The 22,947-nt window shown below is 37.8% G+C and overlaps 1 protein-coding gene across 9 annotated transcripts in view; it reads left to right on the top strand.

Moving 5' to 3' along the window:
* MCTP1 (multiple C2 and transmembrane domain containing 1) overlaps positions 1-22,947 on the top strand; it is a 610,169-nt gene that overhangs the window by 274,768 nt on the left and 312,454 nt on the right. For all 9 annotated transcript variants that reach the window (XM_049868369.1, XM_049868360.1, XM_049868332.1 and 6 more), the window contains exon 2: positions 13,233-13,347. In XM_049868369.1, coding sequence (XP_049724326.1) covers positions 13,233-13,347 — 115 coding nt within the window. The remainder of the gene's footprint in view (positions 1-13,232; positions 13,348-22,947) is intronic.

The raw sequence follows: 22,947 nt of genomic DNA, 5'->3' as shown, positions 1-22,947 counted from the left end.
ACTTCCTTTTCTAGTGTTTGGTCTTTACTGATGACATGTCTAAAGTAAACAAAACCAAGTCTCACCATCCTCACTGCTAAGGAGTATTACATTTCTTCTAAATGTAACCTCACTGGTTACATTTCTTCTAAGAGTGATTTGTTCACTTGGCAGTCCACGGTATAATCAATATTCTTTGCCAACACCACAATTAGAATGCATCGCTTCTTGTGTCTTCCTTTAGAAAGAAGATTCAACACAAGCATGATCTACTATCTTCGTTCTGGTCTCTGATTAACCATTAATGAACACTAGCAGTAATGTTTGGAAACCCTGGAGGCGTAGTGGTTAAGTGCTACGGCTGCTAACCAAAGGGTCAGCAGTCTGAATCCTCCAGGCGCTCCTTGGAAACTCTATGGGGCAGTTCTACTCCGTCCTATAGGGTCGCTATGAGTCGGAATCGACTCGAGGGCACTGGGTCTGGGAGCAGTAATGTATACATAATATGTGTTATAATTTGTGAACAGCAGGAAGAAAATATTTTGCATTTGTTAAGTCACTTGATCTTTATAAAGCACTGTCACATACATTATTTCTTTTAATTTTCACAAGTCTTTTTACTCAAAGAGAAAGAAAATAAGGCCCCTAGAGCTCAAAAGCTTTCCCTCTTCCTCACAGCAATTTGATGGTACAACTAGGCCTTGTATCCAGGTCTCTGTGCTCTGACTCCTGTAATCTCTCCTGGTCTTATAATAGCTCTCCTCATCACCTGCCCCCAGATACATTTCAGTCATTTCTTACATTTTCAGAGCACTTTCACAAATCCAATCTCATGATCAAAGCAGTCCTTCGTGAGGTAGATATTACCCCATTTTTAAGATTAGAATACTTAGGTGCAGATGAGTTTTTATGGCTAAAGTTGCAGTTGAGCATGCCTGTGTTTTTATCATCATAGTTGCAACTTGTAACCACAAAAAAACTGGTTACCTGGTTTAATTCCAAAAGGGAATGGCTTCTAGTCCATGTTCCTACGGACTGAGAAAAGAGGATTTTATTTGTTTTCCTTTGGCTCAGGTTATTTTATGTACTGTATGTGTAGGTGGAAAGGTTATCAGTGATAATAAAACATTGCTGCACAAAACAGTCATTTTGGCAGACAAGCCAATGGTGAGTAATCAGTGCTGTGGGAGTCCCAGAAAAAACACTCTGGGAATACTGAATTTTGTACTTTTTTTCAGTAGCAAATAAATGTTGCCATTTGTTGTGCCTGAGAATTTGTATGCCCATTTTGTTTGGTGTGGGCTATTGGAAAATAAAAATTCTAGAATTAAACCTAGGGTCGTAGTTTAATTCTAAAAGAAATTATAGTAAAGCTTTGAGAATGAGAACTTTCTGCTCAATTTGTCTTTCTGATTAACTGAAGGCTAACTTATTAAATACCATAACTAGAGTGACCATGCGTCTCAGGTTAGCTGAGACAGTCTTGGTTTATGTCTGTTTTCCTTGTAGAATTACTAATAGCACTCCTTTTCACTGTCTAAACATCCCAGTTTGCATGATAACTTATGTGGTCACCCTACACATAAATCTTTTTCCCAATTCTTGTTAAAAACATTCATAAAAAACATGAAGTTTTCCTTGTTGCTGTGGTTGTTAGGTCCCATTGAGTTGGTTCCAATTCATAGCGACAACTGAATGAACCACTGCATAGTCCTGTGCCATCCTCACAGTCATTGTTATGTTTGAACCCACTGTTGCAGCCATTCTGTCAGTCCATGACATTGAGGGTCTTCCTCTTTTTCTGACTCTCAACAAAGCATGATGTCCTTCTCCAGGGACTAGCCCTTCCTGATAACATACCCAAAGTATTTGAGATATAGTGTCGCCATCCTGGCTTCTAAGGAACATTCTAGCTGTACTTTTTCCAAAGCAGATTTGTTCGTTCTCCTGGCAATCCATGATATATTCAGTATTCTTTGCTGACACCGTGATTCAAAGGCATCAGTTCTTCTTTGCTCTTCCTTATTCATTGTCCAGCTTTCACATGCATAGGATGTGGTTGAAAATGCCATGACTTGGATCAGGCACACCTTAGTCCTTAAAGTGACATATTTTTAATACTTTAAAGAGGTCTTTTGCAGCAGATCTGCCTAATAGAATACATCGTTTGATTTCTTGACTGCTACTTCCATGGGCATTGATTGTGGATCCAAGTAAAATGGAATCCTTGACAACGTCAATATTTTCTCTGTTTATCATGATGTTGCTCATTGATCCATTTGTGAGAATTTAAAAAAAAAAAAATTTTTTTTTTTCTTTTTATGTTGAGGTGTAATCCATACTGAAGGCTGTGGTCTTTGATCTTCATCAGTAAGTGCTTCAAGTCCTCTTCACTTTCAGCAAGCAAGGTTGTGTCATTCGCATATCGCAGTTTGTTAATGAGTCTTCCTCCAATCCTGATGCCCCGTTCTTCTTCACGTAGTCCAGTTTCTCAGATCATTTGCTCAGCATACAGATTGAACAAGTGTGGTGAAAGAATACAACCCTGATGCACACCTTTCCTGATTTTAAATCAAAAGTTTTCCTTACTTGATAACTAAAATGCATTGACTTTATATGACCTTTCAGTGGTGAGTTTGCACCTCAGAGGCATGTGTATGTGAACATCAGTGATTTTTGCAGGGTACCTGGAGGAAGGTGAAAGGATGGAGTGATTTCCATCTAAGGCCTCTCTGTGCAGCTCACTTTTTCGCATATCCCTGTTCTCTGACAGTTCATGGATTTCCTGTCTTTGTGGATTCTTTCTTGTTTCAAATCTTCTTTTGCTCTTTCTCATTGCTCTTTTTTTTTTTCCTCACTATCTTCTATTTTAATGGTCAAGGGCTACTTAAGCTGTCTCACGTGGGTACAGGTGGGGTGAGAAGGTGGTCAGGGATCCCACAGATATCCAAAAGCATGAAGCCCAGAGCAGTCGGCCTTCAGCTGCTATATGTCTTTTCTCACTTACATCATCTGTTCCCTGAATTTGGGTTACACATGGTCAATCATGGCTTCTGCAGTCTCTTTATTATGAACTTTTGGCTTTAGCAGGTTCTGTAAACTTCCTCTTCACTCTGAACTTGGTCCAGATCACCTTTTCCTGCTAAATGTCAACCTAGATCACTGACCACCCTACTCATTGTCTACCTGTCTTAGTTATCTAGTGCTGCTATAACAGAAATACCACAAGTGGATGGCTTTAACAAAGAGAAATTTATTTTCTCACAGTCTTGTAGGCTAGAAGTCCATATTCAGGGAGTCAGCTCCAGGGGAAACCTGTCTCTCTGTCAGCTCTGGAGGAAGGTCCTTGTCATCAGTCTTGCTGTGGACTAGGAGCTTCTCTACACAGGAACTCTGGGTCCAAAAGATGCGCTCTGCTCCCGGTGCTTCTTTTTTGGTGGTCTGAGGTCCCCCACTCTTTGCTCGCTTCCCTTTCCTTTTACCTATTGTAAGATAAAATGTGGTGCAGTCCATAACCCAGGGAAACTCCCTTTACAGTGGATCAGGGATGTGATCTTAGTGAGTGTGTTATAATCCCACCCTAATCCCCTTTAGCATAATATTACCATCCCAAAATGGAGGACAGCCACACGATACTGGGAATCATGGCCTAAGCAAGTTGACACATATTTTTGGGAAACACAATTCAATCCATGACATTACCTTTAGTTCAGATACCCAGTTATAGTCTAATCAGCTGTGAACACGTGGTAAGGAACTTAAATTAACATAGGGTCGCTATGAGTCGGAATCGACTCCACGGCAGTGGGTTTGGTTTTTTGGTAAAGCATATGCTTCTCATCCAGTTGGAGTTATGGATCAGTCAGGCACTGTGATTGATATACCTAGTGATCTTTGCCCATTAGGTGCCATCAATTTTCCTCATTCTTTGTGAGGGTTTCCACTTTTAAAGTCACTTGGTCTCCACCCAATCCTAGTGTTCTTTTGGCAACTAGATCTTTGAGTTTCATTCAACTTTGAATATCTCTGTGTGTTTCGAGTTCTGTTTTTAAAAATTAAATTCTGGAAAACTTTGACTTCCATTTGATAGAAATTTTACTGTGCAAATGTTATCAATTTCTTAGAAACTAGGAGAGAGATGACTAAGTAGAAGCCTGTAACAACTAAGTAGAAATTCTCAAAGATACCTCTTGATATTCTTGACAAGCTTATTAAGTTTTTAAAAGTTGAAATGTAAAAGCTTTCATGAAATTTTAAGTTTAAGTAGGTTTTGTCAATGGACAAAATTAGACCTGCAGTGCACATGGTCTGACAGTATAAAACACAAATGAAAAAAACCTATCCAGTGTGCAACCCACTGAGCCTGGCAATCCTGGGAGCCATCCAAGAAAATCTCATAAAATCCAGACATTCTCCTCCCACACTGTACAGTGTTGTAACTACCCTATTTCCTATTTATAATAAGGATCAATCATCCCAACCAAGATGGTCACAACACTTTTTGTGTGCAGTGAAAAGGTCAGAAGGGCCAGGTGGTGGTCTCAACTTCCAACTCATCAGTGCCATTATGTCTTCTGTTGAAAGCTTTCATCATTAGGGTACAAAGGCTTCCTAAACAGCAGAGTCAAAAGTCACTGGAATCCTCATATTGATTTGCATATATATTCCCCAGGTGTGTGTTAAGAAATCTTGAAGTTCTTTTTGTATATAAGCATTTTCAAAGATTTGCTTTTATAACTGGCACAATGGGTCATGTTAGGCTGCTTATTGGAATTACCTAAAGATCTGTAAAAAAAAAAAAAAAAATTATATGTCTAAAATATATGCATATACATACATATATACTTTGATGCCTGGGTCCACCCACAGAGTTCCTGCAGCCCACTTGCCAAGTCTGAGAATCACTGGGCTGTATGAAATGAGAGAAGAAAGTGTTAGGCACAAGGAAATTTGGCCGCACCGTGCAAGGCAGCTACTCCAGTTCAAACAAGTCAGGAGCAGGAGAGAAAGGGCTGCATCTGAAAAAATGGAAGCTTGGTGGAGTAGAGGATGTGGGTACTCCAGTCATAATAATCTTTCTGAATGTTTCCATTCAAATTCTCAGGGTCTCATTCTTCCACAATTTTTCCTGACTTTCCCATAAGTGATCTGGTAAGGCTGTGAATTTCACCTGTGTTATAATTTACAACTTCAAACTTTGCATCTGCTCTTTGGCTTTACCTAAGAATCAGACCTTTCTGCTTAATTTTCTGGCTAAAACTTTAATCAAGGGCTATCCTCTAACTGTGCCTAGAATTCCAAATTTGAAATTAATTGAGGAATGTGGAGCATAGACATAAGAGGTACCCAGAATGTCTAATTGTCCTCCTCACCCGGGTATTCGCTGCCTATAATTATTCTCCCATTAGATAATTATTCCTTTGTGTTGGTGTTCTTTAAGTGGCCTCTGAAAATGCTTAACAAACTTAAGCTCTTCCCAGGTATTAATATCTTAGTTAAGTCATTTAAAAATATTTACTGAGAACCTACTCCTTACTAGCAACTCTGCTAAGTGCCAGGTATGTGTCACAGATACACCTGTGAACAAGACAGTTATGACCTTTGCCTTCACAGGGCTTACAGCAGACAAGACAGGCATTAAAAGTAATCATACAGTTAGTTCATTCATTTTAAATGTAATGAGTGCTGTGAAGGGCTGCTTCCTTATTAGAAGAACACTTCGTTAGAACAAACAATGTGTTGGACATGCTGTTCAAGATATTTAAAATGACAGATGGCAAGGTTTATTTTAGAGCTATATAGGTGCCTAGCACTTCAGACATATCTTTCCTAGTGTATCCTTATGTTTATAAACTTAAGGAATGTTTAGAAGAGATACTCTACAATAAAAATACATACATTCATTTCTAGCATTTGTACATAATTGACCTATTGGTTTCCTTCTTGAAACCATTACAATGAGCCTGAGAAGAGGTATCTTTCTAGATCTACTTGAGTTCTTGATTTTCTTTTTAAATAGAGATTTAGGTATCTTTAGAGATTGATACAGTGGCGCTCTGGAACTTGCTCCTTCTCTCATTTCCCCTATCACTGGCCTTGTAGGACCTCAGCTCAGACTTCTACATGACTCGCACATCCATTTCCCACATCTCGTCAGTTGACAAAGTCATCTGACTGAATTTCCTCAATATCTCTCAAGCTTATCTTTATTTCCTTTACTACTGACCAGACCTGGCCCTGATGACTTAAACTAGACTGTTATAAAACCTTTTAAATAACCCCTGTATTCATAGGATTTCTCTACTCTCAACTATATTATAGAGAAAAGGCAGGTCTTGTTCATCTCTGAAATCCAAGCATTTAGAACATGAAACATGAAAGATCGGTGATAAATGTTTGTTAAATAAGGGCTGATCATGTTGTTTCTCTCTTCAAAAGCCTGTGATGGTTTCCTGTTGCTCATAGGCTGAAATGCTTCCCCACGTGGCATTGCTGTATGTGTTTTCTTTTCCACCTTATTTCTGGTGGTGTAGTGGTTATGAGCTACATCTGCTAACCAAAAGGTCAGCAGTTTGAATCTACCAAGTGCTCCTTAGAAACCCTATGGGGCAGTTCTACTCTGTCCTATAGGGGTGCTATGAGTCAGGATCGACTCAATGGCAATGGGTTTGGCTTTTTGGTTTTTTCTCACACAATCCAGTCATGCGGCTTCTGGTGGCGACTCATCATTAGGCTCATGTTGACTTGCGTGGCCTTCCCTTCTTCCCAGCCTTCACTTGTCAAAGTCCTACCTTTATCTTCAGAGTCTGCTTCACTGTCATCTCTATAGGGCTTCCTCAGATTTTTCTTCCATCATTCTTGGTCTTTCTTTCTCATTCTTTCAATGACTGAATACCTCCATTGTAGCCAAGTCTGTCTTTCAGTATAGCTCTGAATTGAATAGGGTTTCATGCTAAGTGCCATTTTTGATCAATTGGTAGTGGCTGCCTGCAGCACTGTATGGGAAGGATTCTAAGGCTATGTCTGGGTTTCTCAGGAAAGAAGGTATTAAAAATAGATTAGATGTCACACAAGAACACAGAAGAGAGAAAGCAAACTGTCCATGGATCAGCCAACTTTGTTATAGACCCACAAGTATGTAGATCATGTGCCCTTAAAGACAGAGACAATATTTATCTTTGTATCCCTGGTAGCTTCTGTCACACTGCTTTGTAAACTTTAAGTGTTCAACTGATTCTTAAACAGTCTAATCCCTGATTTTAAAAGTTTAGGACAGAGGAGAACCATCCCATAGGCTTTCCAAGGGAGTGGCTGGTGGATTCAAACTGCCGACCTATTTCGGTCAGCAGCCACTGTGCCACCAGGGCCATGGTAAATGAATAAGAGAGATATAAAGTACTAATGAAATGATTCTTAAAGACTGGGTAGGGGGTATGGAGAACAAGAGAAATGCAACCCTGGTAGGGAGTAAAGGGCAAAGATAGGAACTATTCAAGTGTAAGTCCTATTCTATGAAGGAAAAACAGGTCCAGAGTTTGTGAAACAGAAAAGCCAAAGTTCAATTTAGAATGATAGATTTGAGTTAAACAATGGGGGCCATGAATGCCTCCCTAGGAAGTACAGATATACTCAGGTATGCTGAGGAACAATAGATGGTTTCGGAAAATATCAGGACCAGGCATCAGAGTAAAGAAACTCACAATGCTAAGCAAGATTAAGTCCAGAAATTCAATATTATAAAAACCTATCAACAAAAAGAACCAAAAACCTCGTATGATTTTAACAACAGGTACTGAAAAATGTTATAAACAGCCATTTTATTTTAAAGCCCAAGTAAATAAACAATAGAAGAAAAAGTCCAACTTGATACGTATCGTGTTAAATGGAATACTAAAAGATGTTCACATTAAAATCAAGTGCAATTCAGAAATGCACACTATTTCTACTATTTTAAACAGTCTTTGAAAGTTAATACAATAAGATCAGGAACTAAGCAATTGAAGTATTAGAAAATACAAAATGGGTATTATATGAAGACAATATGATTTTTACACATAGACAACCCGAATACTACTTGAAAAGTGACAGAATGTAAAGGAATTATGAAAAAAAAAAAAAAGGTATTTTCTTTGTTACCCTAGAAATAACCTGATCAAAATGGAAATGTAAAAAATATACTCCAATTACGATAGAAACAAAACCATGAAATACGTAAGAATAAGTTTAGCTAAAAAAGAACAAGATCTAGATTTAAAAAAATAATAAAATTTTATCGAAGGACATAAAACAGGCTCTGAAAAAATAAAAAGTTGTATTTCCCTTAAAAGAGAATACTTAATATCATGACATTGTAAATCTTCCCAAATTGAATTCCCAATGCAATTCAAATCAGCATGTCATTATTTTTACCTGATTTTTGGAAAATAATAATAGTTAACGTTTGAGTGCTTACTATGTGTCACACACTATTATAATATTTTAGATACATTACTGCTCACAGTCACACAATGAGGCATTGTCATGGATTGAATTGTGTCCCCCCAAGATATGTGTCAACTTGGCTAGGCCACGATTCCCAGTATTATGTGGTTATCCTCCATTCTGTAATCTGAAGTAATTTCCTATGTGTTGTAAATCTTAACCTCTGCCTATGGTTAATGAGGCAAGATTAGGTTATGTTAAGGAGGATTAAGGTGGGACACAAAACTATTATTCAGGTCACAGTCCTGATCCAATATAAGGAGTTTCTTTGGAGTATGGCCTGCATTAATTAGCTTTTATCTTACAAGAGATAAAAGGAGAGAGAAGTGAGCAGAGAGAGAGGGACCTCATGCCACCAAGAAGGAAGCACTGGGAGCAGAGCACATCCTTTGGACACGGGGTCCCTGTGCTGAGAAACTCCTAGGCCAGGGAAGAATTGATGACAAAGACCTTCCCTACAGCACTGATAGAGGAAGTCTTCCCCTGGAGCTGACACCCTCAATTTGGACTTCTAGCTTCAGAGACTGTGAGAGAATAAATTTCTGTTTGTTAAAGCCATCCACTTGTGTTTCTGTTTTAGCAGCACGAGATAACTAAGAAAGGTAGTAGTATTATGATGATACTCATTTCATAGCTTAGAATACTGAAGCGCAGATAGGTTTTGTAACTTGTCCAAAATCACAAGACTAGTAAGTGACAGAGGCAGGATTCAAATCTTGGTGGTCTGTCTAGCTAAACCAGTTAGCTGTTCTGCCTGTTTATGATTTTTTAATTTGTAGGAAATAACATAAAAGTGAGAATAACCAAGAAACTTTCAAAAAACAAGAAGTATGAGACTTGCATATCCTAACATTTTAGAACTTACTTTAATGTCACTGTAGTCAAACAGTATGATATTGGTACAGAAATAAACAGATTACAGGGACTTCATAAACAGATCCAAGTATATATGTGGGAACTTAATGTACTATAAAGGGAAAATGAATTATTTAATAGACAGTGTTACAATCATAGGTCATCCACCCAGATAACAATCACTACATTTAAAATATATTCACCCTACATTAAAAATATATTTCAGATGATTTAGAGATCCATATAAAAAATTAAAATTAAAAAAAAAATTTTAGTTATGGGAGAATAATTATGTGCTGTCTTGACATAGAAAAACCTTTTTAGGCAAGATGATAAATACAGAAGTCCTAAAAGGAAAAGAAAAGGCAGATTTAAGTGCTTAATGATTTCTGTTTGACCACACATAGCATTTACAAAGATCAAAGACAGAAAATATGTTGGGAGAAAGTATTTACAATCTATTTAATAGAGATACTGTTGTTATAAATTGTTTTTTAAAGACAAACAGCACAGTGGTAAGTTGAGTAAAGTTTATAAATGAGAAACTTATAGAAGAGGAAATGAATATAGCCAAAAAACATGAATACAGTGACGCTCTTTCTTTAATTAGGTGTTAAATTATAAAACAGCAAAAGTGGAAGCCTAATACAGTTAAAATTACCTTTGAAAATTCCTTAATCTGCTTATAAAGTATAATATACATTTGAAAATATAAAACCAGGTACTCTGTATCTTATGCACTCTGAACTTCAAGAAGCACTGAATAATAAAAGCTTCAAAAAACACCGATGCTTCCGCATTCAGATTCATCTGCCTATTATGAAAACGCTAGAGGAGGATGGAGGATGGATGGAGAATTGCTCCTTTCCTGCAGAATTTATTGTAATTTTTTTTAGAAAATATCAAACTAATCTAGATCTACTACATATTAAAAAAAAAACAAAACACCAAACCCATTGCCATCGAGTGGATTCCGACTCATAGCGACCCTATAGGACAGAGTAGAACTACCCCAGTGCCTGGTAGATTTGAACTGCCGACCTTTTCGTTAGCAGCTGTAGCTCTTAACCACTATGCCACCAGGGTTTCTAATACATTAGTTTATTTTGGAGATGATGTATATAAAAGCATCTAGTAAAAGCTCAGGAGTTCCTGGGTGGTGCAAGTGGTTAAGTGCTCAGCTATTAACTAAAACACTGATGGTTCTAACTCACCCAGAGGCACCTCGGAAGAAAGGCTTGGTGATCTACTTCCAAAAAATCAGCCATCAAAAACCCTATGGAGTACACCTGTACTCTGAAACACACGGGGTTGCCATGAGTCAAAATAAGGCAACTGGTATAGTTTCCTTCCTTGCTTCCTTCCTTGCTTCCTCCCTGCCTCCCTCCCTTCCTCCCTTTCTTTCTCTCTCTCTCTCTTTTTTTATTAATGGCTTAGAGCATAGTTGGAACTTAATGTTTGTTGGATTTAAATTTGAATCCCACATACACACTCTTCTTTTTTTAAATTTTTTATTGAACATTAGGTGAGAGTTACAGAGCAAAGAAGTTTCTCATTAAACAGTTAATACACAAATTGTTTTGTGACGTTGCTTGCCAACCCCGCAATGTGCCGACACTCTCCCCTTCCCCACCCCAGGTTCCCTGCTTCCATTAGTCCCTTCCTGCCTTTGCTTTTGGGCTGGTGTGCCCATTAGTCTCCTATGCATGAATCAAACTACGAAGCCCGTTCCTCACGTGTTATTGTTGGCTCTATAAAAAACCCACTGCTGTCGAGTCGATTCCGACTCATAGCGACCCTATATAGACCTGTTTAATCTTTGACTGAAGGGTGAACCTCAGGAGTGACTTCAGTACTGACTTAAAAGCGTGTCTGGAGGCCATATTCTTGGGGTTTTTCCAGTCTCTATCAGACCAACAAGCCTGGTCTTTTTTTTGTGTGTGTGAATTTGCATTTTGTCCTATATTTTTCTCCCACTCTGCCCAGGACCCTCTATTGTGGTCCCTGCCAGAGAAGTCAGTGGTGGTAACTGGGCACCATCTAGTTGTTCTGGGCTCAGTGGGGGTTATGGTAGTCGTGATCCAATAGTTTTTTAGACTAATCTTTCACACTGTTCTTTTAACAGTTGCTTAATAGACCTTGGCTGGCTTCCTCTCTTTGCAAGTTGGCATTCTCTATGTGACCAGTGAACAAGTGTCACTCTCTTGCCCTATATGCTGGTTTCAAGACACCTTATTGTAGTTCCAGAAATGTATATTGAAGGAAGATAACATATTTTACCCACCAAACTTGAAAAAAATTAGGACAATTAGTAACATCCTGTGCTGACTAGGCTCTGAGAAACAGACTCAGTACTTTTGGTAGGAATATGAACTATTAAGCCTTAAACTTTACAGAAATAAAAGCACCAGTATTTTTTCTTTTTTTATTTGTAGTAGCAAACACTGAAAGCAACCCAAATGCTCATCAATAGGGTAATAATTGAAAAAATCATGGTATATCCATATTTTGGAAAATGGTATTCCTCAAAAATAGATACATATGTGTGTATTGATAAGAAAAAAAAAATCCCATGTTGTTTTTCTTAAGTTAAAGACAAAGACTAAAAACTCAACTACAGAAAAACAAGCCTATATGTGCATTCAAAGTTTGTGGGTGAGAGGGAGATGAAGTCAAGGATGTCTCGCCAATTTCTAGCCCAAGTGACTGGAGGAAGAGAAGCGAATTGTTTCTTATTGTCCACAGAGAAGAGATGATCATTTTATCATTCAAAATCACACTGCTTCTTGTTTTAAATAATATTGCTCCTGGAGAAAAGTTCATTATCTTGGTCTTGAAACTTCAAAAATATATATATACTGCATAAAATGGGTGAATTATATCTAAATAAAGACATCTTAAAGTTTTCTGCTTTATAGTTGTATTTCCTGGGAATTATAGAACTGAAAGAGCTAGAGTATTGTCTATTACTTTACATAATCCATGCATATTATTCCAAAACAAAGGAATATGTCTTTTTTGAATTAGAAAAAGTAATTACAAGGAAAGAATTTAAAATTTCCTTGAACGTGTAAAGTAGGCTTTCCTGTATAGTTCAAAGCAGTAGAGACCATAAAATAAGAATTGTGTACTTTTTATTATGTGTTTCTTTTGTGTTGATTTAATATAGTTTATTCATCTTGCAGGTGCATTTGTAACTCGTTGTCCAGGAAATTAATAACAGAGTAAATTGTTGCTAAAGATATTCTGTAGAGGCAGCCTTGAGAGATTTTTAGCTCTAGAAATAGATTGTGCTGTCTAATTCCATACAAAACAGTATTAGAAACTTAGCCCCATTATGAGAATTTATTTCTTGCAAATGCTGTCAAAATGCTGGGTGAATTTACTTCTGTATAATTATATCATATTTTATGTTAAGGGCCAAAATAGAAATATGTAATCCTTCAGATTCAGCCCTTTTGCATAGAAAAATGAGTCAACAATGTTACCTGAATAAATCATTTTAATTTTCACTTTTAGTTATGTGGAAAATCAACTGTTCTCACACACCCGTGTTCATCATTCTTCATCGATTGTGTTTTTTACTTCAGAAACTACTCCTTTGTTAGCCCTTCTCAGTTGAATTATAAGGAGCTTTTCATGGACAATGCTTTTCATATTACATTTGTTATCCCTTATCTGAGTTAAAACATAAAATTCCTATAACTACCATTTTTCTATTTTAAGCCTAAAGAATTTCATGAATTTCAAAAGCCTAGATAATCAGATGATTATGGTATTGTGTGAAATCTCGAGATAGATAATTTATTTTATCGACTAATTCTTCTTATTTGGGTTAAGCTCCAGATGGTTGGCCACTGAAGGAAGTAGAGCGATGAAAAGAAATTTAATATTTTTGTATATTTCTTGTTTTTCAGAAAATACATACTGCTGGAACCAGTAATGCAGATGTTCCTCTGGCTGACCCCGGAATGTACCAGTTGGACATTACATTAAGAAGGGGCCAAAGTTTAGCTGCCCGAGATCGAGGAGGTAAGAATAATTTCACCTAGAACTTTTTTCTAATGTGATAATGACAACCTTTGTTTTCCTGGTGGTTGCTTAACTTAAATAAACAAACTATATATAATATTATAATTTTTAGAAAATTAGGTTCAAAAACAGGAATTGAAACATGACTTGACTCCTCATACTACAGAAGAAGAGCTTTTGATGCAAGTCTGAAACTGAACAAGTCCCAATCCAGGCTGCAGGGTCCCTACCAGACTGTCAACAAATTTGACTCTGCATTACACATAACAGTCGGATCAAGTAGATGATCATATATTTGAAGTCAACTTTTGGTAGGCCCCAAATTCTTCTTGTTACATAGATTTTGGTCAGTTGAATCTGCTGAAATTGCACAATCCAGGACTAGTATCTCAACAAAACTTCGGACATTCCCTACAAATGATCATCTGAGGCTTTCTTGGTAGATTAAATTTAGGTCTTTATATGATATTAAAAAGAAAAGACCAGGTAAATACTCTTTGGTATCTAGATCCCAAATCCAAAGACAGTCTCCTAATGAACTAGCCTGGGCCACAAGGAGGATTCCTTGAAACTAGCTATAATCAGGACTAGGTAAAAATAAACCCTAAATAGAATGTGTAGCATCCTTTGCACATTTTGAAATACCAGTTGCACTGGACCTGGAGAGCTTGAGGGTCCCTTCCCAAAGGAAGCTGATTTGGGGTATAATTCTTCTTCTAGGTAGAAGGAGAGCCTGAAACCTATCCTAACTCATTCTCAGATAACCTAGGGTCCTTCACCCTATGATCCTGTTTTTCTCCTCTGTCCCTATTTGACATTCATGATATTTGACATTCATACTTAAGAAAATGGAAGGAATCAGATTAGGGCTGCAGTTTGTAATTTCTGTCTCCTGTCTCTTTAATGATATAGTAGAGAAAATAATTTAACCTGATAATGGGGTTTTTAAGAGAAGAAACTGTATAAATAATAAATTTGATTTTTGAATAAAAACTAGTAAATATCATAACATTCCTGATGAATGAAGATGTGATTGGAAAGGTTAGAATTTCAATACACAGGGACATTTTCAAAATTAACTTTCTGGTTTAGTAGGTGAGGGCAAATATTTGTTGAATTGAACTGCCTATCTCAAAAGAAGTTATAATCGGGTTAGATAAAGTAAAATAATACTAGTAAGTAGTATTATTTTGCTATATTTATATGATTTTTTTCATTTTCAAAGATCTCTTAATTATATTACATCATTTAATTCAAAAGACAATTGGAGCAGGCATCAGGAGATATAAATGTTACTCCTAGATATGCCCCCAACATGAAAATACGTATATAAAGATTATTTATTGCAGCATTGTTTGTAATTGTAAAATATTGGAAACAACCTAAATGCCCATAAATAGGGGATTTATTAACTAAACTGTGGTACACATGGTATATATTGAAAAATGGACAAATCTGTCTTTGAAGCCAGAATGCTCCTTAGAAGCAAGGATGGTGACACTACTTCTCATGTACTTTAGACGTGTTTTCAGGAGGGGCCAGTCCCTGGTGAAGGACAGCATGCTTGGTAAAGCAGAGGGTCAGTGAAAAAGAGGAAGAGCCTCAATAAGATGGATTAACACTGTGGCTGCAACAATGGGCTCAAGCACTGCAATGATTGTGAGGATGGCGCAGGACTGGGCAGTGTTTCGCTCTGTTGCACAGAGTCACTGTGAGTTGGAACCAACTTGACGGCACCTAACAACAACAACGTGGTACACGACACAGTGGAATGCTATGTATCTGTAAAAAGGAATGAGGAAGCTGTCTATGAGTCAATCTGGAAAGATTGTCAGGATATATTAAGAGAGAGAAAAAGCAGAGATTGAAAAGTAGCTAGCTATAGTATGCCACCTTTCATGTAAGAAAGAGCGGATGTAAAACACTATGTATCATGTGCTTTTTTGAACAAAAAGAAATATAGAGACAGAAAGCCAGAAACTAATAAGGCTGCTAACACACAGGGTTAAGTAAGAACAGGTGTACAGAATGAGGCAGTGACCTTTCTCTGAGTAAACCTTTTGTATAGGTCTAACTCTTAGATCCATGGTAATATTTCAGCTCCCCTCAAATAAATCAATAATTAAAATCAACCAGGATGTGAAAGAAACCCAAGATGGAATATAACTACGCTTATGGGAGTGGGAAATAAAATAGCCAATCTAAGGAACAGTGGAAAACAGCATTTGGCCTATATACTATAAAGCTAAAGGCAAAAAGAACTGTATCAAATATTGTACCCTATTTAGAGTATGACTACTAATTCTGAAACAACAAAAGGAGCAAATAAGTAGATATAAATATTGAGAACAGGATCCTAGAATGGATCCTGGATCAGAGAAAGGACATTAGTAGAACAATTTGTGAAATTTTAATAAAGTCTGTAGATTAGTTGATAATATAATATCAATGTGAGTTTCCTTGTTTCGATCATTTCATTATGGTTAAGGAAGATGTTGGAGCCCTGGTCGTGCAGTATTTAAGAGATCGGCTGCTAACAAAAAGGTCAGCATGTTCCAATCCACCAGCTGTTCCTTGGAAACCCTATAGGGCAGTTCTACTGTGTCCTATAGGGTCGCTGTGGGGAGGACTCGACTCGACAGCAACAGGTTTAGTTTTCTGGTTTTTAAGCAGGCTGTTAATATTTGGAGAAGCTGAGTAAAGGATATACAGGAACTCAAATATATTTGTACAACTATTTAGTGAATCTAAAATTACTTCAAAGTAAAAGTTTTAAAATTAATTAATCAATTAGATAAAAAGTGTTTCGTCCTGCCCAACTCAAACTAGCCATGCATCTTTGGGCATCAAGGCACTTCCCCACCTTGAGCCTCAGTTTCTTCATCTGCAAGATGAAAAAATTATTTCTTCATCTACTAAATGCTCTTTCTAGTCCTAGCACTCTGGGTCAAAGCTTCAGTGCAAACCTGAAGAGCAGGTGTCAACAGTGACCCTACTGTAGAGATAAACCGAAAACGTGGAAACCTGGGCAACATGGCTCCTTAGTGGCTGGGTTCTGATTAGAACCTAGTCTTCGAAACTCAAAAAAAGGCACTCTTTTGTTAAGTGCTAGAGGTCATCATACAGTGATTATTATTAAAGGGGTTAAGGTAAATGAGATCAGTGTGTTTTGGAGTGACAACAGGTATTTGAAAGAAGGGAAAGATGTTGAAAGCAGAGATCACAAACAGGTGATCTACAGGTCACATTTGCCCTAAAGACGTGTTTTGTTTGGCTTCCCAGGTGTTTAAAAAAATAATGAGTCAACATTTAAACAATAAAATCAGGATTTATGGCTCATCTAAAATAATCAACAGTAACACATGATGCCAATTTTCTGAGCTGAGTAGTGGCTACCCTTTGGACATGGTTGTTCTACCATTGCCTATGACTCCCTGGTTCTGAGGCTGGCTGTCTTGTGTCTACATCATTGTCTTTCTCTTAGTAGCAGATTATTCACTGTCCATGTCTGTGCCAACAGTAGGAATTTTTTAAGTAGAATGAGAGGGCCATGTATGCAAGCAAATTGGGAAAGAAAATATTACATTGTAGAATTGAAGAATATTCCAAAGTGTTTAAGATGCAAACTCCACTCCAGCTTCACTCATTTACTTACTTGTCTGGTATTTGTGAAGTAAAGATGAGAAGGGATATGTAAATAGAGGAAACAACCTGAGTTAAATTTAGAGTTGATTAAAATTTATCTTTGACCCATCTATGCACAACAGATTTTTTAAACATTCAATCGGTTAGATAGTATTGGATCACTTTAGATATGTAAATTTAGTTAGATATAATTGGTAGGAGAATTAGACAGAGGTGGGTAAAGTAAGAAAACAAGCTAGGAAGGACTGCAGTGATGTGGGAGCATAGTTTTGAAGACCTGAACTGAAAATACACGTGGAGATGGAGGAAGACAGGAAAATATGAGAGATGGCTCAGAGGAATGTAGAGCAGAGCCTGGGATCAATTTGATGAGGGAGTTCAAAAGCAACTCTGTCCCACATCACCCTTGCATTGAATATTGGAAGGGAAAAAAATCATTTTTACCACCAACACTATTAGTTTCCTACGACTGCCACAGCAAATTACCACAAACTTTGTGAATTAAAGAAGTCCCAAACCAAGGTCCCTGCAGAGTCACATTCCTGGAAAACTTGAGGGCAGAATCCTTTCTTGCTTCTTCCAGCTTCTAGTAGCTCGAGGCATGCCTTGACTTGGGACCACGTAACTCCACCTGGAAAACTTGAGGGCAGAATCCTTTCTTGCTTCTTCCAGCTTCTGGTAGCTCGAGGCATGCCTTGACTTGGGACCACGTAACTCCAGTCTTTGCCTCTGTCTTTAGATGGCATTTTCTGTGTTCCCAGCTCTTCTCCTTTCTAAGGATACCACTCATTGGATTTAGGACACACCTTAAATACAGAATGCTCTTGTCTCAAGATCCTTAGCTGAATTATATCTGCAAAGACCCTATTTTGAATAAGGTCACATTCACAGATACCAGGGGTTAGAACTTGGACATATCTTTTAGGAAAACAAAAGTCAAACCACTATAATGAGCACAATTTCTTCTCTTCAAGTGTTAGGAACAAATTTAAATAACCAAAAATATGATCCCTGTGAACCTGCCTATTCTGATTCTATTTATAAGAGGGTTAGAAATCCCTGCACTGAGGAGAGTTAGAGAATCTCAATCACTCCACTCTGAAATTCACAAAGTCCACTCTGAGTCTGATGTATCAGTGCTAAAGGAGAACTTCCAAGTGTTCTGTGTACAATGTTTTCAGGTTGGAGTAGGAATTATAGAAGCCTAGGGGCCCTGACAGCATAGTAGTTAAGAGCTTGGCTGCTAACCAGAGGGTCAGCAGTTCAAATCCACCAGCTGCTCCTTGGAAATCCTGTGGGGCAGTTCTACTGTATCCCATACGGTTGCTATGAGTTGGAAGTGACTCAATGGCACCTAACAACAGGCACCCTGGTGGCACAGTGGTTAATAGCTTGGATACTAACCAAAAGGTTCGTGGTTCGAATCCACTAGCCTCTCGTTGGAAACCCTATGGGGCAGTTCTACACTGTCCTATGGGGTCACTATGAGTTGGAATCAACTTGATGGCACTGAGTTTGGTACTTTTTGGTGTAGGGAAAGGGAAAGACTCAGAAGCTTACCCCCAGCTCAGTTCCACTTTCATCAGTTTAGTAAAACCTCACTAATGAGAATTTATACCAGATATAAGGCAGGGAAGACTAAGAATGTGAATTGGAAAACATTTTTTAAAGAAATTCAATTTGGTAAACTGAAACATATTCTGTATTCTAAATGTAAATAAATTCTTTTTTCAAGTTAGAGACCTGCCAGCAATTTTGTCATTAGAATGTAATTTGTGATGACTCTTGAAAGTTATTCTCTGTGTGGGTTAGGCATCGTCATTTTTCCAGTGTGTGTTAGGTGTCAGGCAAGATGCTTGGCATTTACATTTATTTCTTCTAATCACACCCTGTTTGTAGGTAACATTACCAAGATTAGCATTTAGAGCAGCTGCCAGCCCAGCACATGGACTCATGTTTTGAGGTTCAGGTTCCCTTCAGTTTTGACCCTTGGGGATTTCCTTGATGGTAGGATGGGCATCTATCCAGTTTGCCTAGGCCAGTTCTGGTTTTAGGACCGTTAAGAGTGCCCCCTTTTGGGTTTGGGGACCATGGTTTCAGGGGACATCTAAGTCAATTGTCATAATAGAATCTATTAAGAAAACATGCTGCATCCCACTTTGGAGAGTGGCATCTGGGGTCTTAAACACTAGCAAGAGGCCATCTAAGATGCATCAGTTGGTCTCAACCTACCTGGACCAAAGGAAAATGAAGAACACCAAGGACACACAAGGTAGTTACCAGCCCAAGAGACAGAAAGGGCCACATGAACCAGAGACTGCATCAGCCTGAGACCAGAAGAGCTAGATGGTGCTCAGCTACAACTGATGATTGCCCTGACAGGAAACACAACAGAGAACCCCTGAGGGAGCAGGAGAGCAGTGGGATGCAGACCCCAAATTCTCGTAAAGAGACCAGACTTAATGGTGTGACTGAGACTAGAAGGACCCCAGTGGTCATAGCCCATAGACCTTCTGTTGGCCCAGGACAGGAACCACTCCCAAAGCCAACTCTTCAGACAGGGATTGGACTGGACAGTAGGCTGAAGAGGGATGCTGGTGAGGAGTGAGCTTCTTGGAACAGGTGGACACTTGAGACTATGTTGGCATCTCCTGCCTGGAGGGGAGATGAGAAGGTAGAGGGGGATTAGAAGCTGGCAAAACGGACAGGAAAAGAGAGACTGGAGGGAGGGAGCGGGTTGTCTCATTAGGAGGAGAGCGATTAGGAGTATGTAGCAAGGTGTATATAAATTTTTGTATGAGAGACTGACTTGTAAACTTTCACTTAAAGCACAATAAAAATTAAAAAAAAAGAATACCCCTTTCCCTGTTTGGGAGGCATAGTGTATGCTTCCTAGAACAAATCTTAATCCCATTAAAGTTCACCAGAAAATTAAGTATTTTATTATAAATGTTCATTTTTTTCCCAGAGGGAGGGTGCAATTTATATCACCAGGAAGGTTTTTCTTTGAGCAGGTTTGAAATGCTTTTCTATGACAGCCCCTTCAGAGATACACAGCCTTTAATGAGCTATTTTAATTAAGAAAAAGCCTGTCTTCTTGTGGTTTTATGCTAAAATCCTTAATTGAACGTTGCTAGCCAATGGTTTTTTGCATTTCTTAGAGAGGGTGGAATCAGGTACAACCTTCTCTTACCCAATGCATACACAATCGCTTACATTTGTGTTGATGTTATTCCTTTAACTAGTTTCCTGCCATCTAGAAAATTAACAACCACAACCAAAAAAATCCATGGTGACTTAGTTTTAACGATCAGTAATAGCTATTTTATGTAATATATATAATAAGGTATATATATGTATAATGTATATAAAGTATATATATTCTGCTCTTTTTTGATGTTTTATGTTCATTGGTGCAAAATACATCATTGACTGATACACAAAAATTCCCTTCTGCTTGTCAGTAAGACTGGAGCCATACAATTACTAAACCCAGAAAATAACTTCTACCTGGATATTTTATTAAATGATTCCGAGATTGTACCGTTATTCCAGAAAGCTTCTCATGCTATTCTTAACTTTTTTTTATTCTGAGACCAGAAGCAAGGGGCGGAATGGCTCTTCTCCAGGCTTGGCAGCACTGTATATGTCGGGCTATCCCTTTCTTCAAGATTCCCAAGGTCGGCAGGAAGTGACATCCTTTACCAAATGTAAATTTGGGGATCCTTAAGTCATGGCTTTTAAGTCATAGAGAAGGTACTACACTGATTCCCTAAGGAGACTATGAAGACGGTGTTTCCACAAATGAAGTGCAGCCATATCACACCTAATTAAATCATCTTTACTTTTAAGTGTATTATTTCTTACATTATTATGGTTTCAAATTTGCTTTACTCAATTATATTTAGGTAGGAAGGAAGACCGATTCTTACTGAAACTTTGCAAATAACTGCATTGTCATGAAAAGTAAAAAGATGCAGGAAATAGCTGATGTGATTTTCAGTAGTTTGTAGACAAGGCCAATCAATATATATCATATTTTCCTCAGAAACTGCATAGACTTTACCAATGGTGTTTTTTTGACATGAGATTTAATTATTTATAGATCAATTAGATTTGGAATAAGTATAATTTAATTCAGTATCTGTTAACAGAGGATGGTTTTAAGCTTAATCCATCTTAAAAGTGCATTTCTGAAAATTATATTTAAAAGAGCCACTGCCTGTAAATTCAGCTGAGGTTCATGCTTGTATTCATGGTTTTCTGTATCAAGACTTCCTTCTTAGTATTAGTAGCATCAAGGGAATTTTATGTGTTCCCTGAATTTTGATATATTCTGCCAGTATAGAGAAATATTCTGAAGAATTTAGTCACATATTCCCTAAAATCTGATCATAAGAAGTATACAAAATTATTCTTTCCCTAAATATTGTAAAGTCAGTTGGCATAGTACACCAGTCAAGAATAGATTCACATTTTTGGTGCAGGTGTTTGATGTAGCTAACAATCAGGGAGGGTTATGGTTACAGGCCCATTGATTATGGGTTATTTTAAGGGAGGGAGGGTATTTATTCTAACTGGCACTGATTTAATGTTCCAAGTTTGAAGTTAGAGAGAGAGCAAAATGATTAAAAAGGCTTTATCATATGCTTATCATAAAATGAACCATTAAAAACAATACCAACAATATTCTAAAACAAATAACTGAGATGAGATATCTCTCTTTGGTTTCACAAGGTCCTATTTCTTTTTCTGATGATCTTGAATTCATCAGTCTACTTTCATAAAATTATCTCCCTTTGGACTAAAATAGTTTTGGAAATCTTTTTTTTTTTTCATGTCTCCTGAAACAGCCTTTCAGGTGTTTGCTCATGGTGGAAATCTCAGTTTACATTTGGAACCTCAATAGTCAAGCATATTTTCCACCAAAATCTGAGACTGAAACAATCTCTGACTTGTAGCTTATAGTAGAAACCTTTAGGCAAGCATGAGGAGAGAACAAGAAGGCACCTGTTGAAAGACTGAATGGTTCTGGTTAATTTATTACAGAAACCAATCGTATCAGAATGGAAGCGAGGTATTCCACTTCCTGTTAGAAGTGATCACATGAGAAAATGGGCCTATGTATAATTTGGGTGGTGATTACCAGGAGGGGAAAATATATTATGGGCAGTGAAGGCACTGACAAGTCTCCAAAGCCTTGCAACCAATACTGTAGAGTGTGGGCCAAAATCATGTCCAATTGATAAACCAAAAAAAAAACAAACCTGTTGCCACTGAGTTGATTCTGACTCATAGTGATCCTATAGGACAGAGGAGAACTGGCCCATAGGGTTTCCAAGGAGCAGCTGGTGGGTTTGAACTTCTGACCTTTTGGTTAGCAGCCAAACTCTTAGCCACTGCACCCAACTGATAAGCATATTTTAAAACTAAAAATAGAATTTTCCTGCAAATAATTTGATGACAACCACTGTGTAACCTCTTGCATATGAATATGAACATGCTTCTACTCACCTTATAGGGCATGCAGTAACATCACAGGAATAACACTTTACCTATACAGAATTGACCTTGGGTAGGTTGAGCTTTTCTTTTCACTTTGAAACTTTTCCATAACCCAAAAAACAGTTTTCCATGCTACCATGGCTCTTAGGTTCAACTGAACATCAGATTCACATGACTATCTGAAGCCACACTTGGCACTAGTCTATTCAGTAGGATATAGGACAGGAAACTATATGCCCCGTTACAAGAATGTGCTCAGGATATGTCTTCCTATCAGGTATTTCTACTTCTCCCAGTCCACATGAAATTCACCAACCAGGAGTCATTTTTACTACAGGCAATGTTAGTAATATAGTTGACATACTGTCTAATCAAGTTACCAGGAAAATAGAGTTAACCAAATGTCATATTCTCATGAAAGAGGGGAAAATATTACCCTACACTGGGGCA

Source organism: Elephas maximus, chromosome 2 (genome assembly GCF_024166365.1).
Source record: "Elephas maximus indicus isolate mEleMax1 chromosome 2, mEleMax1 primary haplotype, whole genome shotgun sequence".
In the NCBI taxonomy this organism is placed as follows: Eukaryota; Metazoa; Chordata; class Mammalia; order Proboscidea; family Elephantidae; genus Elephas; species Elephas maximus.
This window is presented reverse-complemented; position numbering and strand designations above follow the sequence as displayed.